This window comes from Heloderma suspectum, chromosome 2 (genome assembly GCF_057233095.1).
Source record: "Heloderma suspectum isolate Gila_16-S chromosome 2, 16-S_ref, whole genome shotgun sequence".
Taxonomy (NCBI): Eukaryota; Metazoa; Chordata; class Lepidosauria; order Squamata; family Helodermatidae; genus Heloderma; species Heloderma suspectum.
Window position 1 is genome coordinate 188255355 of NC_139459.1, and position 19363 is coordinate 188274717.

At 45.0% G+C, this 19363-nt stretch overlaps 1 protein-coding gene across 3 annotated transcripts in view; it reads right to left on the minus strand.

The window, feature by feature from the left end:
* Positions 1 to 19363, minus strand: part of CTDSP2 (CTD small phosphatase 2) — a 73760-nt gene that overhangs the window by 30348 nt on the left and 24049 nt on the right. The window contains exon 2 of one of the 3 annotated variants that reach the window (XM_084836831.1): positions 12583 to 13642. The exons of the other annotated variants lie outside the window; for them this stretch is intronic. Within the exon in view, the coding sequence (XP_084692957.1) occupies positions 12792 to 13642 (851 nt within the window). The 3' untranslated portion in view covers positions 12583 to 12791. Of the gene's footprint in view, positions 1 to 12582; positions 13643 to 19363 lie in introns of those variants that run through there. 3 annotated transcript variants of the gene reach the window in all.

Here is a 19363-nt window from a genome sequence, read left to right on the forward strand (position 1 = left end):
TGATTTCAGATGGCATGCATGCCCTGATGAACCTCCAAACAGCTCCAAGTGCAAAAGGACTGCATAGCTCAGGCCTGAGTAACCAACAACCGACTGTGCTAAACATGTCCATAAGCCCCACGTAGAAGTGCTTGTTAAACCTCCTGGGTTTTTGTTTGTGCCAGAACATGTGGGGCTGTCAAGGCACTCTGCTGTGGCTTCTGAAGTTTCACCAGGCATCACCCACATGTTTTTACACTAAACTGTACAACCTTAGGGTCTAGCCACTTATTTTGTTTATAAAAGAATCCGCAAGATTCTGAATTGTATACCCAATACCGCAAGTCTATATGGTGAAACTGCAGAACACACAGAGTTCTCACTCAAAATCCAAGTTTAAGCTGAAAATGGAACGTATTGTTTTCCACAATTTTAAGAATTCTCTCCTGAGGGAAAGAAAAAGGCAGAGGGCAAGAACTCCATGTGAACTACAGAATGATCTGCAAACACCTTATACACCATATGCTATGTACCATTTAGAAATGTAACTAATTATGCAGTTGTTTTCTTATAAAATATGACCACAACAGTAAAGTTTTGCTGTGTTGGAAAAATGTGCTAAAACGGGAACCACTGGAGGAATGCTACCTTTTCTGGGAAGGGAGGGGGATTCTTTTGGATGTTGTCATCAGATGTAGTCCCTCCTCTAAAATGCAATGCACTGGAGAAAGTGACAGAACATATATTGTGCTGGGGTGGGGGTGGGGGAACGCCCCAACAACAGCTGCGAACATCCCATACATTTCCTTCTGGCAATCCAAACAGCACCCAAACTGATTGTTTCCTTTGCAACCTATTTTTAATAAGAGAAAAGAAAAATACAATGTGATGCCAGGCAGGAAATGGGACTCCTGAGTGCCCTGAAAAAGGAATGATTATTCCTAAACTCAAGCCCAGCAACAGGGCTACTAATATCACTCCTTAAGGCAGGCCCGTTTGCTTATAAAATATAAGAATCCAACCCTCCTGAGGTTTGTTGTTGTTGTTGTTGTTCAGTCGTTCAGTCGTGTCCGACTCTTCGTGACCCCATGGACCATAGCACGCCAGGCCTTCCTGTCCTGCGCTCTCTCCCGGAGCGTGCTCAAGTTCATATTCATTGCATCGGTGATGCTACCTAGCCATCTCATCCTCTGCCGTCCCCTTCTCCTTTTGCCTTCAGTCTTTCCCAGCATCAGGGTCTTTTCCAGGGAGTTTTCTCTTCGCATTAGGTGGCCAAAATATTGGAGCTTCAGCTTCATTATCTGTCCTTCCAATGAGCACTCAGGGTTGATTTCCTTTAGGATGGACTGATTTGACCTCCTTGCAGTCCAGGGGACTCGTAAGAGTCTTCTCCAGCACCACAGTTCGAAAGCATCAATTCTTCGGCACTCAGCCTTCCTTATAGTCCAGCTCTCACAGCCATACATTACTACTGGGAAAACCATAGCTTTGATTAGACGGACCTTTGTCGGCAAGGTGATGTCTCTGCTTCTTACTATGCTGTCTAGGTTGGCCATAGCTTTCCTCCCCAGGAGCAAGCGTCTTTTAATTTCATGGCTACAGTCACCATCTGTGGTGATCTTGGAGCCCAAGAAAGTAAAATCTGTCACTGCTTCCTTTTCTTCCCCTTCTATATGCCAGGAAGTGATAGGGCCAGATGACATGATCTTAGTTTTTTTAATGTTGAGTTTCAAACCAGCTTTTGCACTCTCCTCTTTCACCCTCAACAAGAGGCTCTTGAGATCCTCTTCGCTTTCTGCCATTAGGGTGGTATCGTCTGCATATCGGAGGTTGTTGATAATTCTCCCGGCAAACTTAATTCCGACCTGTGATTCATCCAATCCGGCATTTCTCATGATGTACTCTGCATATAAGTTAAATAAGCAGGGTGACAATATGCAGCCTTGTTGTACTCCTTTCCCAATTTTGAACCAATCGGTTGTTCCATGTCTGGTTCTTACTGTTGCTTCTTGACCCTCATACAGGTTTCTCAGGAGACAGGTAAGGTGGTCTGGTACTCCCATCACTTTAAGAATTTGCCAACCTCCTGAGGTTGCTGCCCCCTCAAACAGCCCATGCCCCCTTTTTTTGGCCCCGTCCCCTTTCCCCCCCAACTACCAAGCATCTCGTGGTTTCCCAGCTTTTGTGTAGATTTTTCCCCATTCTAAAAGCTTGGAATTTTAAAATCTGGGATCTCCTGCATCATGTCTGTTTTGGCCCTCAGGGCTGGTCTCCAACCAGAGTAGAACAACTGCAATCAGGCCCGGCCCAAGATATTTTTCTGCCTGAGGCAAAGAACAACATGGCGTCCCCACCCATTGCATGTTCAGAATCCAACTGGACTGGCAGTTGAATCTTTCCTCAACGCCAGCATCCCCCACCACATCTGAAGGCAGCATGCTAGCTTAGGGGCACAGAGCAGGCCACTTGCCAGACAGCTCTCTCCTCCAACACCTTGCTGCCAAGTCCCAGCGTCAGCAGCCTGAGACATCTCCTTCATCTGTCTAATAGTAAGGCCGGCCCTGATTGCACTACAACCACAGCTCCTCTCTCAGAGGTGGCCCCAAAGGCTCAGTTCCTCGATATGCAGGAGAGTCAGAAGCAGCACTGCGTGTGCTTAGGAAAATAAACTGGAAATTTTGCGTCAGGAAAACCGGAGTTCTTTCCCCCAACCTCCACCGCCCCACAAAAAGTCAATTTCTGCATATTTGCATAGATGGGCATATTGTGAACTGTAGCCCACCGCCCACCCCCCACACCAGTGGAAATTCTGCTCTGTTTCTGAGATTTCATGCCGCCCACACATTTTTATGCTTCATTTTACACAGCCATGGGGTCTGTCCATCATCCAAGTCTGTGATGTCACAAATGCAACCCAACAGGTGCCCCAGAACATACATGCAACTGCAAGTCTACACAGCACTCACCACTGCAACAAGCACATTAGCTGGGGGAGAAGAGAGGATTGCATCTCTTCCCCAGAAACAAACAAAAAAATCATGGTTTGTTGCAAGGACATTGCGCTGTATCGTTTGCATTCTCCGCACCCCAATGGAAAAACAAGCTGTGCATTTACTGCAGGATAAAACTGGGAAAGGTGCCTAGGGAAGGTGACTCCTAAGGGGGGTGATTTAATCAACCGCCCAAAATTTTAGCAAGGCTAGAAAGAAACACACACACACCCTGCAAAAAGCCCCACCCATCTGAAAACACCCCTAAAACCAGGGAGAGATTCATAAATAATGCCCCATTATTTTGCTGAGGTCATACAATCTGTGGCCAGAACAATGGTTCAACAGATTCCTACCTATGTTTAGAACTCAGTCCCAGGGGACTGAGAACAGAGAGGATATCTGCCACTCACCTGGATCAAGTGTCAAAACGTGTTGTGGATGACCAAGAAAGGGCAAATGGTGCCTGCCCTGCCTCCACCCACATGCTCATTCATTACACGCACAAACGCACACACGTGTCTCTTTCCAGGCTTTGCAGCTTTCCCCAACCTGGCACCTTCCAGATGTGTTAGACTACAATCCCCATCATCCACAGCCAGCATAGCCAAGAGCAAGAGGTTAGGAAGGTGGAAAGGTCTTTTCAGTGGTGGCACCTTCTCCACGGATCTGTTTCCTCCATGATGGCCTTTTAGAAGAATGCTTCTTTGATACCAGGGCTTTGGATTTTTATCATCATTTCTGGATCAGCTGGGTAATGGCTTCATGTTAGCAATGCAGAGTCTAACTTGGCTGAAAGAATCCAAGGCCTACCTGGCCCACCCTGGTGACCACTTCACTATTCTAACGGCTGGTTTGCAAGTGCATTGCATCACCCAATGGATTGGAACATCAAAGGATGGCCTGCATGCATAACTGGGCCAGCACAGCAGATAGGACAGCATAGAGAGAACCTTTGTTTCACCTGGCAGACTTTTCAATGGACTTAGTTCACATATTCAGTGGCCGGCATAAATCAAGTGGAGAGAATTGCTCCGCCATCCTGCGCTGTCTTGAAATGAATGCAAGTTCATCTGCGGCCACCTCCCTGCTCTCGTTGGCTCCAGCCTGCAAGCACCTCCTATAAAAAGGAAGCTAGAAGAGGCAGGGAGAAGGCTAGTCAACAGCTCCTACTCAGAGCTGCTTGCCTTGCTCTGTCCCGACTCTCCCATAAACCTGTTTGGTCTGTTGGACAGTTCCCTACCCTTAGCTTTCCTCCTGATCCTGCCATGCCCACCCATGACCTGGCTTGCCTCCTGACATCCAGTGATGTACTACAGATGTGTGTGGCCCAAGTCTCAAACCACATTTTCTCCGTGCTATTCTCCCTAGGATTGTACAGATAGATTGTCCCCATGCCACAGTCATCCGTACATCTACAGAAGGGGCGGGCAATGTTTTTTCCACCCAGGGCCACATTTCCTTGCAAGTTAATTTGCCGGAGGACGCATCTTGACAGTGGGCAGGGCCAGAGCCAGTGGTAGTGAGTGGGCCGCCCCTGTTCTTTCTTTTTCTGCCACCCCCTTTGCTCTTTCTCCCTCTTCCTTCTTGTGCAGCAGGCTGCCAGGGAAGGCGCATATTGCTCTTGCCAGAGGGCTGAACTGATCAGATGCATGGGGCTTCTGAAATTATGTTGAGGGCCACATGAAACTGGGCCAAGGGCCACAGGTTGCCCACCCCTAGTCTATAGGAACATAGGAAGCTGCCTTCTACCAAGTCGCCTAGCAGTGGTTCTCTGGGAATTCAGGCAGAGGTTTTTCCAGCTCTATCTGGAGCTGCCAGAACCCGGGACCTTTTGCAAGCAAAACATATGCTCTACCACTGAGCCACAGACCCTTCCATGCTATCTACATTACAATATGACACAGCAACACATTTAAAATAGAGGCCATCCAGCAAGCTCATTATCAGACTTATTTCAAACTCAGGTTTATCTTCATTCTCTTTTCAGTTCTAACAAAACCCTGCTCAGGACTTCACCACAAGCTTACAGGAGATACAGGAAAAAAAACCTGTGCAGAAAAATAAAAAGATGCATGAAAAATGAAAAGATGCGTTTTGCATATGGCAGCCTCCCATCCTTGAGGGAGAAGAAGATTAGACAGACAAAATCTTCCTCTCCCTCAAGGATGGGAGGCTGCCATCATGCATCACAGCAGAGCCAGAAGCAGCTCAGGAACTAATTACAAAATGGCTTCTACCTATAAACGGCCTCTCACTGCTGGAAGGGGACAATTTTGAGCGTTTCAGGTCTTTCTGTGACCAAAACACATGAAAGCAACATAGCAGCTTAGCAGCTGCCGAAATATATACATGCAGATGCACACACATAACCACCCCCACCCCTCCCCAGGGAGTAAGAGATACAGAGGAAAAGATGGGAAGTTCTGAAAATATCTGAATTTCCTCCCTGGCACAACTCAGCTTTCAAACAGATTATGGAACTATACTCTGATAGGGGCAGAAGGCCTTTAGCAGGTCTGGTCAGAAGTAACCCTGCTTTTGTGCTCAAAATAACAAATGTAAAAATTAACACACACCAATTTGCTTCTTTTTTTACAGCTGTGTTCAGTGCTCATGTTTTATTCTGAATACATATTTTAGCTTTGCTAGAATTTGGAATGGAAAAGAAATGGGTAGAGTGGTGACAGGAAGAAAAAGTGTGGATGAAAGGTTAACAGTTACCTGGAGGCCATAAGCAAGGAAGAGGGAGACATGCAGGAACTCCATTGCTCTGGTCACAAAACCCTTTTTGTAGAGTGGCCTATTTATCAAGTTCTTCCATAAAGCTTGGAATCTTCCATTACGGAGGGCAGGTTCACTCACATGCATCTATATCACTTGGTTTCTTGCAGATGAATGTCTGAATCGATGCCACTGAAAAGCACTGTATCTGACAAGACGAGACGCAATATGAAAGGCCTATCTATGGCACGACCTGCGATGGGTCATTCACATATGCAAATCACAACTTCATCAAGTGATGAGCACACATGTCAGGACCAAGCAAGCAGCCCAGAGAACTGCTGTGCGCTCTCTCTCTCTGGAATCAAACGCCAGAAGCCGTGTTTCAGATGGAATTCTGCACCTGGAGAACAAGCATCACATTCATAGCTCTTGTCCTTGAATGCCAAATAACGTTCTGTATCCGCTTTCCCCAACATAGTATCCTGGAGATGTGCTGGACTACAACCTCCGTCAGCCCCAGCCAGCATGGCCAACGGCCCTGCAGGCTGGGGATAACTGGAACTATAGTCCAACACATCTGGAGGGCATCAGGTTGGGAATGTCTGTTCTATATATATGCGAGTGTGTGTGTCGTTTTTGATGTGTTATTTCGATCTTTTTTGAAAATCTCATAAAAATAATTCAAAAATGAATACCATGACTATTATATTCTTCATGTCTCTCCGCTATCCATCAGCATATGGGAAGAGGCGGGGGGGGGGGGGAGAAAGCTACACCAAACAGATAAAAGAGTTACATCATACAAATACTCTCCTTCCTCCACCCCATGGACAGACCCAGATGCTCCCTATATCTGGCACAACTGTGAAAGCCAAACATCAAGCTCGGCAAGATGACGTTCGGGCCCTTTCAGCAGCTAAGACGATCCAGCTGTCTTTGGGCTAGTGATGCTTAACCAGCATCCCCTTACAGGCAGTGACAGACAGCCCTTTTGGCACGTATGTCACATCTTGAGTCCAAACTACAAGATGGTGTCACTCTAGCAGTACAGTATACAACACAAGCAGCTTTTTCCACTCCCATCTTCTGAGCCAGAGAGCGACCAGCAGCTCAGTACCAGAGAAGCAGGAAGCAGAAGAGGACTCAATGCTCTATCAGGCCTGTGGGCCTTCCTGTTCCAATCCAGAAGCATCAAAAACCAACATCAGGGGTAGGGACCATGTGGCCCTCCAGACATCTTGGACTGCAACTTCCCTCAGCCTCAGCCAGCACAGCCAATGGTAAGGAATGATGGGAGTGGCAATCCAGGAACATCTGGAGAGCTACATGTTCCCCATCCCTGACTTACATGGCTGTGGTACTTGTGGCACCTACGTCATGAGTTGCTCAGCCCTGAGCTAGAACCACGGCACTTCACGGCAGTAGAAGGGAGGGACGGAGAGCGAGAGCGAGAGAGAGAGAGAATTCATACAAGGCAGGAAAAGAAAAATTGCCCACCTGCTAAGCTAGAGGTTGTCTCTATTTTCACCTCTTCCAAAACAGTATTTGAGAAGTATTTGGCTACACACGGGCTACATTCAGACCTAGAGATGCACCATTTTTGGAAATTTTGAGGCCATGGAAAAAAACAAACACATTTTTCCCCATTTTTTTCTGGAAAAATTGGAAATTTTGGAAAAATAAAAAAAATAAGCAATACTTTTTTTTTTTTGGCACTCTTTACAGCTCTAAAGTAACTTTGTTTCTTTAAGATGGCCTTCCCCAAACTGGTGACCTCCAGATATTGTGGACTTCAGCTCCCATCAGCCTCGGGCAGTATAGCCAATGGTCAGGAATGCTGGGCATTGCACTCCAAAACATCCGGAGGGCACCAGAATGGGGAGGACTGCTTTCAGAACAAAAAGCAGCCTTCTGTTCCTTATTTTATGTATGACTTAGTTTGTTCATAAAATTATATTTTAAAACTTTTAAAAGTAAACTCAGTTAGTAAACTTGTAATTCTTGTCTGAATAGATTAGAACTACATTAAATGACTGCTACAGCATCAGAAATACAGGACTCTATCGAACAAAACCCCAGCTGTCAAGAGTGCACATTTATTGTCAAGAGTGCACAATGGTGACTCTACTCACATGTTGGGAAAGTGAGCATAAATGTCTATCAGTAAAATATACTTTGGATCAATAATTTTAATAAGGAATGAAAGAACTAACTATGCTGGTGATCTTACAGAGAGGATTTTAAAAAAATTTCCCCATGGCTTTATTATTTTCAGACATTTTACATCTCTACTCTTTCTATAAATGTCTTCTTATTACATATTTTTTAGAAATCATTTTGGGGGGAGTAAAGGCTGGGTAACAATACATAAATTCTTTGTATTAAATTCTAAAAGAAAATATTTTATAATCCAAAGCTGTTCAATTGTTCCAGTTTTTCAGAAAAAAACAAAAATGGTCCTCAGGAAAAAATGGGGAAAAATGGGTTTTTCCCAAATTTTTCCAGTTTTTCCCCAGGCCTTCACATCTCTGTTCAGACTTCACATTCTCGATCCTCTGAACCATGGTTTGGAGACTCAGGGATGAGCCCCATAGCTTGTGATCTCCTCATCTCCCCTCCCACATCTTGCGCACATGGCTTAATGAATTACTTCCTGGGTAGATCAAATGAAAGTTTGCCTTTACATCTGAACTGGCAAAAGTATGGGTTGAGCAAGCTCTCGAAATCAGGACTGTAAACCAGGTCGAAAACATGATTTGCAATCCTGGTTTGGAGGGCTCACTCATACCATAGTTTGCCGGTTTGGATGTAACAGCTAACTCTGAATAAACCAGGATGCAACTTATTATGAAGCTAGGAGGGAGTGCACAAACACAAGGCTCATTTGTCCCTAATCCTCCATGCCCTGGTTTGGATTGGGAACGTGATATCTGAATGTAGCCCCTGACCGTCTTATGTTAATTTTACATTTGAGCACAGACCCTGGATTTGTTCAGAATGACCTGATGGAGAGAGATTTGCAGAGCAGACTTGCTTGATCCCTTTTCCAGCACTGCTGATGTGGTTTCTGAGTGGTCTCAGTGCTGGGTCATCCCATGTCACCCTTGATATTTTAACAGCACAATTTTGTAACACAGTGGCTCATCCCATTGCCCGCAGTGCCAATGCTGTGATGCAGACTGAAGTCTCAGATGGAGGGGGAATATTTGGCTCTCTCAAAATCGGTATCACTTTTAACACAACGGCAATGTGCTGACATCAGCTGTTCTTGTATGTTCTTCACACTGAACACATGGGTCACAGAACAGGACCTCTGTTCTTGAGCACCGCTAATCCGTCGTTTGCCTAAGGCCTCATGAATATGAATGATTTCCTCCACAGTAGCTATAACTGAACCTATGTATACTTACTGTGCCTTGGGGTGGGGATCAACATTCTGCACAGGGGTAACCCACTCCTCACTGTGCCACTTTGACCAGTGGAAATCTGGATCAGTTTCTAATATTTCACCAAGATACACACACTTCCAAAACCTATCTTTATAGCCTTCAGGGCTAGAAACTTCTTTTTAGAAAATGCAAACTGCCATTTTCAGAATGCTGAGTTCTTCCCAAGTATCAGCATTTGCACTTGATGGTGCAGTTGCAGCTTATGCATCATCCTGGTTAGAAGAACCAGCATTAATTCCTGTGAGGATTGTATGCACAATTGAATAGCACAAAAGTTTTAATTAGTCTAGCACCTGGTGGAAGCATTATGCATCACTCTTAGGGGCGGATGCCGTTGTACACAGAGCCAAATATCATTACTGGCACTGTACTATCTTTGGCATTAGCTCATGTATGGAAGTGTTATCACTGGTAGTATACAGCCAGTTGCCCCTGTACTCCTGTTTATCAGGATCAATTAATACTCGATTCCCTCTTCTCTTAAAGTTAATCCGTAGCAAATGAAAAAAATGCTCTTCCCTTTTTTTACTGGGACACATATATGGAGGCCAAAAAGTGTTAGCCGCAGGAACCGAAAGGGTTCCATATTTTCATCCAGGCATCCACAGGTCTACTCATTAGGGGAAGGGCCTCATGCCTTCTGGTCAGCACCACACAGATCCCCTCCGCGGAGGACCCATTTCCACTGTTTGTGTTCCTCACTTTCTCAATACATTCTGGCAATTGAGAGAAGAATCCCACCTCTCCCCCTCCTGAGCCCTCTCTGCATGCCACCTTCTCAAACATCCATCCAGTGATGTGGGCTGGAAATTTTTCCAGAGCTTTATTTTTCCACAGAAAATTTTCCATTTCATCAGTTCATTAGTAAAAATGAGCGTATGCCAATTGCAAATGCAATATTAAGCAAGCTTGGCAGTTTCAAAGTTGTAATTAATGTTTTTCAGGTGATTATCCCTAGCAGGTATGTGAGAGAATACATATATATCACTGAAATACATATATATCTCAGTGTGAAATGAAACTAAATAAGTAACAACAGAAAAACTGAAGGTGCCCCAACAACCTTAATGAGAGAGAGCTGAACTCTGCTGAAATAATGAGTGGTTGTCAGCATATCATGCACAGTTCTTTCTTTGGGTTGTTAAAATGTATTAGCGTGTCAACAGTTTTCAGTACCTTTGTATTTTACTAAGGGAAGTACATGCTGTTGTCTTTAAATTTTTACTAGTTTTCCAAGAAAAAGTTCTACATAATACAACATTTAAAACATGTTAAGTGTCCTTTTACCTTCCACCTCAAATACTTCAGGTCAAATATTTGTGCTGTATTGGGACAAAACATTAACATGAGGTACTTTTTTTTTTAGCTTTGTTTACTAAATGCAAATAAAACAAACATGCTAAATAAGGTCTCTCTGGGGCATGGGTGGGCAACTTGTAACCCTCCAGATGTTCCATCAGCTCTAGCCAGCATAGCTAATGGGAGTCATAAACCGAAACATCTACTCCTCTAGGGCATCAAAATATTTTCTGATACAAACTGAAAAATTTCCTAGGCAAATTTATTTTTTCTGGTGTAAACCAATTTTTTCCTATGCAAATCACCCTATGCAACTTAATCTAATTTGCACTTGATTTTTTTCCAGAAAATTTTCCAATTCAAAATTTCCTTGAAAACCCACATCACTGCATCCATCTAATAGGTATCATGGAACTGACAGGCCAAATAGGGTCAGGAACTGCAGAAGGCCGTGTTCTGCCCCTGCTGGCAGCCTCTTTTCTATCAACTTATCACTTTCTCAGAGGACAGCTCTGCCTCTCCCTCATTCCAGAATCAAGTGAGACAGCGAAGGGTGGGTGTGTAAGCGTGTGTCTTCTCTCAGGGACAGCAGATAAGGATGAGATAGGGAGAATGGAATGCTGCTGGAAAGCTGCAGGCATGTGCGCGCATGCCCGCTACAGACACACAGCACTCCCTACTGACTCCACATTCACAAAAATATAGCACATTTTATGCTTGGAGCTTCACCTTTCTATGTATGCACACTGCAAAGCCAGGGGTGGGCAGAAAGTAGATCTCCGGAGATTTTGGACTTCACTCCCAGCATTCCTGACCATTGGCCATGCTGGCAGGTGCTTCTGGGAGTTGAAGTCCAAAACATCTGGTGAGCTACTTGCTGTCCACCCCTGGTGTAAAGCCCTAGCAGCCACAACCCAGTAGAATCCACATACATGGGCAGCTGAAGTATTCTAACATTGCATATACAGAAGTGTTCATATAGCCAAGAGCCATAATTCTACACTACTGATGCTTTGCAGGTGGCATCAATGGTCTTTCCTTCCTAAAATTACCTCTTCTTTCATGTTCCAATAGCTCACACGCACACCCATTTCATCTCCCTCCCTCACCCAGCATTACTATAGCATAAGGCAGTTGAATTTTGTGATTCTGAAAGGGCCTAACAGTAATGATGGTCAGCTCCAAAAACTTGCTGGGAGTTGTAGTCCCAACACACCTGGAGGGTACCAGGTTGAGGACGGCTGCTACAGGTTTTCAATACAACATTCCAAGATGTGTTAGGTTCACCACATCAAAACAACCTGGCATCCAAGTAATGATTTCAGATGGCATGCATGCCCTGATGAACCTCCAAACAGCTCCAAGTGCAAAAGGACTGCATAGCTCAGGCCTGAGTAACCAACAACCGACTGTGCTAAACATGTCCATAAGCCCCACGTAGAAGTGCTTGTTAAACCTCCTGGGTTTTTGTTTGTGCCAGAACATGTGGGGCTGTCAAGGCACTCTGCTGTGGCTTCTGAAGTTTCACCAGGCATCACCCACATGTTTTTACACTAAACTGTACAACCTTAGGGTCTAGCCACTTATTTTGTTTATAAAAGAATCCGCAAGATTCTGAATTGTATACCCAATACCGCAAGTCTATATGGTGAAACTGCAGAACACACAGAGTTCTCACTCAAAATCCAAGTTTAAGCTGAAAATGGAACGTATTGTTTTCCACAATTTTAAGAATTCTCTCCTGAGGGAAAGAAAAAGGCAGAGGGCAAGAACTCCATGTGAACTACAGAATGATCTGCAAACACCTTATACACCATATGCTATGTACCATTTAGAAATGTAACTAATTATGCAGTTGTTTTCTTATAAAATATGACCACAACAGTAAAGTTTTGCTGTGTTGGAAAAATGTGCTAAAACGGGAACCACTGGAGGAATGCTACCTTTTCTGGGAAGGGAGGGGGATTCTTTTGGATGTTGTCATCAGATGTAGTCCCTCCTCTAAAATGCAATGCACTGGAGAAAGTGACAGAACATATATTGTGCTGGGGTGGGGGTGGGGGAACGCCCCAACAACAGCTGCGAACATCCCATACATTTCCTTCTGGCAATCCAAACAGCACCCAAACTGATTGTTTCCTTTGCAACCTATTTTTAATAAGAGAAAAGAAAAATACAATGTGATGCCAGGCAGGAAATGGGACTCCTGAGTGCCCTGAAAAAGGAATGATTATTCCTAAACTCAAGCCCAGCAACAGGGCTACTAATATCACTCCTTAAGGCAGGCCCGTTTGCTTATAAAATATAAGAATCCAACCCTCCTGAGGTTTGTTGTTGTTGTTGTTGTTCAGTCGTTCAGTCGTGTCCGACTCTTCGTGACCCCATGGACCATAGCACGCCAGGCCTTCCTGTCCTGCGCTCTCTCCCGGAGCGTGCTCAAGTTCATATTCATTGCATCGGTGATGCTACCTAGCCATCTCATCCTCTGCCGTCCCCTTCTCCTTTTGCCTTCAGTCTTTCCCAGCATCAGGGTCTTTTCCAGGGAGTTTTCTCTTCGCATTAGGTGGCCAAAATATTGGAGCTTCAGCTTCATTATCTGTCCTTCCAATGAGCACTCAGGGTTGATTTCCTTTAGGATGGACTGATTTGACCTCCTTGCAGTCCAGGGGACTCGTAAGAGTCTTCTCCAGCACCACAGTTCGAAAGCATCAATTCTTCGGCACTCAGCCTTCCTTATAGTCCAGCTCTCACAGCCATACATTACTACTGGGAAAACCATAGCTTTGATTAGACGGACCTTTGTCGGCAAGGTGATGTCTCTGCTTCTTACTATGCTGTCTAGGTTGGCCATAGCTTTCCTCCCCAGGAGCAAGCGTCTTTTAATTTCATGGCTACAGTCACCATCTGTGGTGATCTTGGAGCCCAAGAAAGTAAAATCTGTCACTGCTTCCTTTTCTTCCCCTTCTATATGCCAGGAAGTGATAGGGCCAGATGACATGATCTTAGTTTTTTTAATGTTGAGTTTCAAACCAGCTTTTGCACTCTCCTCTTTCACCCTCAACAAGAGGCTCTTGAGATCCTCTTCGCTTTCTGCCATTAGGGTGGTATCGTCTGCATATCGGAGGTTGTTGATAATTCTCCCGGCAAACTTAATTCCGACCTGTGATTCATCCAATCCGGCATTTCTCATGATGTACTCTGCATATAAGTTAAATAAGCAGGGTGACAATATGCAGCCTTGTTGTACTCCTTTCCCAATTTTGAACCAATCGGTTGTTCCATGTCTGGTTCTTACTGTTGCTTCTTGACCCTCATACAGGTTTCTCAGGAGACAGGTAAGGTGGTCTGGTACTCCCATCACTTTAAGAATTTGCCAACCTCCTGAGGTTGCTGCCCCCTCAAACAGCCCATGCCCCCTTTTTTTGGCCCCGTCCCCTTTCCCCCCCAACTACCAAGCATCTCGTGGTTTCCCAGCTTTTGTGTAGATTTTTCCCCATTCTAAAAGCTTGGAATGCCTCCCCTGAGGCTTAATTACTGGCAGACAGAGCTTTCAGCTAAAATATGCTGGTATTTTTGGCCCTGCCTCCTTTGCCTTTGGCACCACCCACCACTGGAATGTGGCCCCCGAAAACTTATCTGAAATGGAATTTGGCCCTCAGGCTGAAAGAAGCTCTGTACCCCTAGGCTAGTCAGACAGCGAAGAGAAGTTACTCAGACCTATAAGCAGCTTATATAGACATGGGGACCAATGGCCAAGCTTAGTGTATCCCATACATCTAATAGCTAAAACACACTTTTTTTTTCCAACTAAAGCTGGAGATACTCCTTCTTATACCTCAGAAGGTTTCCAACTGGGGAAATGAGTAAGAATTGCCTGGCCACAAGAGGAGGCTACTGTTGTGTTCCTGCAAGAGTTCCTGTTCTGAGCATGCCTCAGATCCAAGGCAAGTTCGGAACAGTGCCCTGGTTTGCATGATCACAGCACGGTTAACAAGCCATGGTGGTTTTTTAACCCCACCACATGTGTTGATCACATGCCAGCTGGATTTCCCTAATTATCTCCGCTGGCATGGCTTGCCGTGTTACCCAAATGCAGGTGGCATGGCTTGTTTGAGGGAGCAGCAACCCTCAAATAAGCCATGGGCTGTTGTTGAGTTATTTGAGGGTTGTCCGTCATCATTGTCCCCCATCCCCCGCAACAAGCCATGCCACCCAAGTTTGGACAATACAGCAAGCTGCGCCAGCGAGAGTAATTAGGGAAATCCAGCCGACACATGCGGTGGGGGAAATAAGCCACCTTGGCTTATTTCCCTCACCTGCAATCATGTGAACTGGCCCACTGACTCATGCAGAGATGCAACAGGAAACCTCTGTTGTGGCAGGCAATTCTACTGTATTGTTAAATCACACTCAATGCAGAGATATACCAGCACTGCTCTCCCTTGGAAAAAGCCACTCACTTTGGACTCAACAGAACCTTTAATTGATTTCCTTATTTAGTTCTCTCCTGGAACACAAGTGTGCCTCAAAACACTTGGGGAATTATTGGCCTACCAGGGCCTTTTCAGTGGTAATCCCCACTTCCAGCATGCCTTTCCGAAACAGATTGGTGGAGACACCACACTGGTGTTCCCTCTGGAGGGTAAATTAAGTCATTTTTATTTACTAAGGCTTTTAACAAGCCATTTGTGTCTCTGTCGCTTTTATCTGACTTCTAATTGTTTTTGCCAAGTGTGGAGATGATGTTTGTAGATTCTATTGGTGCGATCTTATTGGGCTAACTGGATGTTTTTTTGCTGTAAGGTACTTCAGGTGTTATTATTTTTTATAGAAAAGCACTTTAATATCTACTTAGACCTATTAACCCTCAGTAGGCCTTAAAACCAGCTTCCATACCTTCGGAACCCTTTCCTAAGGCTGCTTTGCTGAAGAGCCTTTATTTGGTGAAGGCAGGGACTGGACTCAGTGTTCTCTGCAAGCGAAGGTAACCATCTGCCACTGAGCTATGGCCAGGTTCACACACTGTCTGCACTTACACTCTAGAGTTAGCACCTGGTAAACGCAAATACAGAATAAGTATCTAGTAAACCCAAATCTATGTATTGCTTAATGATATATGCTCGCTTGGAGTTTATAAAATGGACTTCCTCAACGTAGTACCCTTCAGATGCATTGGAATACAAGTCCCATCAACCCCAGCCAGCATAGCCACTGGCCATGCTGTCTGGGGTTGATGGGACTTGTATTCCAATGCATCTGAAGGGCAGATATGACAGAGCTCAGTTCTTCTTACCTATACAACTATTTTATTCTTAAAATTGCTCCTGCTTTGTATATGTTTGGGGCAAATGAGAGCACTTCGGCTATTGGGCGGTATAGAAATAAATAAATAAATAAATAAATAAATAAATGCAAACAAACAGGCCTACCACCAGCATGTTTCACTTCAGGATACCCAATTGTGGGCCCTATAGCGTATTTTACGCTTGTGCAGAAAACCCACAGTCAAACAGCATATAAACAGTTCCTGGCACTACAGCACGGCTTTAGTGACATCTAATCACCCACCTCCCCAAGAAGGGCTGTACCCACAGGGGGCTTGCAGGAGTCTGGAATCCCTGGCCCCTTCCCTCTCAGCACAATCTGAAGCATGTTTACTCATATGTAAGTCCCTCTAAGTCGAATAGGACTTACTTCCTAGTGAGCGAGTTTAGGATTGCAGCTGGAGGGACATTCCAGTTTAAAACTTCCTTTTATAAAGTAAAAAGCATGAACTATAGGTGATGTTGGCAGACACCTTTCTTTAAACTCAGGTCTGAAGCCCTGTATAAACTGGAGGGGGGCATGGGGCCCAGTTTTATGAGCGAGAGGGGTGCATGTTTGAGGACTGGCACTGAAACCTTTCCTAAGTGGGCTCAGTTTTGGCTTCAGAGTTGACTGGCAAAAACATGAATTTGTACAATAAGCTGCGGGGGGGGGGGAGGGTTTAGGTCCCCTCATCTGCACTCCCATTTAGCTCTTATAACTGAGCCTTCTACCCCCTGCTTTATACATGATTGGGGCACACTTGGATTTAAATAAATGGGTCTTCCATTATCAGGCATGCTGTGAGCAAGACCTATGGCTCAAACTACATTTTACTTGGAGTTTTGTGATTCTTTGCTTTGAGGCTTTCTCTTTTTTTCTGCTTCTGCTTTTTTTTTTTTAATCCAAAGCAGCTGGAGAGAGGTGGCTCAACCCATCCCTCCCACTGATATTTTCCAAGTGAAATATCACTATCCCTGAGCTGTTTCACATGTGGGGTGGAGAAAAGATTATTTTATTTATTTTATTTATTGCATTTATACCCCGCCTTTTTTCCTCTTGCAAGGAACCCAAGGCGGCTTACATTATCCTCCTCCTCTCCATTTTATCCTCACAACAACAACCCTGTGAGGTGGGTTGGGCTAAGAGTGTGTGACTGGCCCAAAGTCACCCAGTGAGCTTCCATGGCCAAGTGGGGACTAGAACCCGGATCTCCCAGCTCCCAGTCCAACACTCTTGCCACTACACCACACTGGCTCCAAGATATTGGGGAATCCTGCATCTTTACCCTTATGGGTGAAAAAAGTAACTTGTGGAGAGTAGGGCTGTATGAGAATTCTATTTGGGGGGTGACAACTCAACAGATTTTTCCAGTTTGGCCCTGCGGCTTTCGTTCCATTCCCTGTCCCCCACCCCCAAGGGCTGGCTTCGAGGGGATCTGTAGTCAGTCCAGCCAATATGTGGATTCCCTTTTTTTTTAGTGGCGACAATTGGCGGGGGGGGGGGGCTTGAAATTTGCACAAATGGTGTTCTGTGTGTTTTTTAGTTGATGGCATTCTTATGCAAATGCACGCAATTGCAAGTCCACCTGTCTGCTATGAAGTCCCACAGAGGCATGTTCCCCTCTTGCAAATTTCCTTGTCAGTTTCATCCTCTCCACTAACTGCCTCCTTTAAGCCAGCAGAGCCATATTCAAATAATTTGTTAATTTCATCCTCCACTTTAGCAATGGGTGGGGGGAATTGACAAGAAAGGAATATGGCTCTGTGGGGCTAAAGGAAGTAGTTTGTGGAGAGGATGAAATTGACAAGGATATTTACAAGAGGAACGGCCAGTGGGGGAGGAATCTGTTACAGTCCACTGCAGCTTGCCAGGACAGAAACCCTGTGGAATGGAATTCCCAGCGTCGCACATCCCTAGTGGAGAGCAATTTTGAGCTGAAAAATGGCAGGAGGGGGAAAGGGTTGTTCAGCCTCTCTCCACGTCTCCGTGGTATGTTTAAACACAGCCTGCCCAGGCTGGGTTTTAAAAAGAAATGAAACCTTGGAGGGAAGAACATGGAAGTCAACATAAATATATTGCTTCAGCCAAAGTTTCTGCCACCTCTACTTACAAAGATATAAGAGAAACCACACAGGTAACTATTCTACCCAATTGCCTAGCAAGTTAAACTTGTTCTGGGTGTTCCTGACAATCAGTACAAAAGCATTAGGATGATTTAATATTTATCCCATCCTTCCTCCGAGGAGCTACAAAGGTGCTGAAAAGAAACAGGGGGGTTCTCCCGCACCACCCCCATGTCATCCTCACAACAGCCAAGGTTCAGAGGACAGATAACCCAAATGTGCTTCATGACTGAGCACAACTTTACAAGTGCTTGGCATTTATTTCTATTAAAGCTATTTAAGAAGGTATATACCACAACTACAAATGCATCAGACAAGCACTGTGTCTAAGTTTCACAGTGACTTGTAATGCCATCCCCGCCACACAGCCCTCAGTGTATCTGTAAGGTTGTCACCACATTTTTTGCCTCCAGGGCACAATTTAGGACCGTTTCTTCACCTGCTGCCACTCCCCAAATCAGTCCATGCAATCTAGACCAATGCGTCACAAAACGTTACAGCCACACAGTTACGTATACTTGAGCACCGTTGAACTCTGGAGGGCTTGGTCAGACTAACTCTGTATTTAGGATAATGGCCTATGTCAGCCTTCCCCAATCTGGTGCCCTCCCATGCTGGGCATTGTAGTGCAACACATCTGGAGGGTATCAAGTTGGAGAAGGCTGGCCTAGGTCTATAAAGCAAGGGTGAAGCACCTATGGTCTTCCAGATGTTGTTGGATTACAACCGGTGGTGTAGTGGAGCCAGGGCTCACACAGCTGCCTGCTTTTTTGGTTTCTCCTTGGGGCCATGGTTATGGGGACTGTCACAATGGGAACCTGCACTTCGAAGTTTGCCACAAAAGCACTGATTACAACTTAACATCACCCCTGACCACTGGCTCTGGGAAATGGCATCTAACACATCTGGGGAGCCACAGATTCCCGACCCCTGCTATAAAGGAACTCTCTTATACAAGTGACTTCCCTGGGTGGGGGAGTGCGTAGATCGATTAGTGACATCACAAATAGGGGTCAATATGAGCCTTCCAGAGATGGATTTTCCCCATGTGAACTCAAACCCATATAACCTTTTTTTTAAAGAGTTGGTAACACAGCTGAAGTAGTAACATGGTATTTGAAGTGGCTCATGGTATTTGTCAATCAGCAAGACCGCTTCAACTCTCAAAAATGGTACGTTTGCACACACCCATATCCATTTTTGGAAGAAGGAGACTGCTGGTAATGAACATCATTACAAAGGATATTTCCCTATTCTGCATTGGAAGAAAATCAACTGTGGCACCCAGAGGTAGCCAGTCAAACCATGACCTAAGTAATGGGGGTGGGGGCAACATGGAAACTTCAAAGTTTAATTCAAATGACAGCCCTTCAGAATGTAGCTGATAAATTTGAACAATCTGGTGGATAGGCGTTATTCCACAGATTCAGTCTTAAAGGTGCACTGCACAGCTTTTTTATTTTTTGGTTTTCGTTTCTTTCTCTTTTGA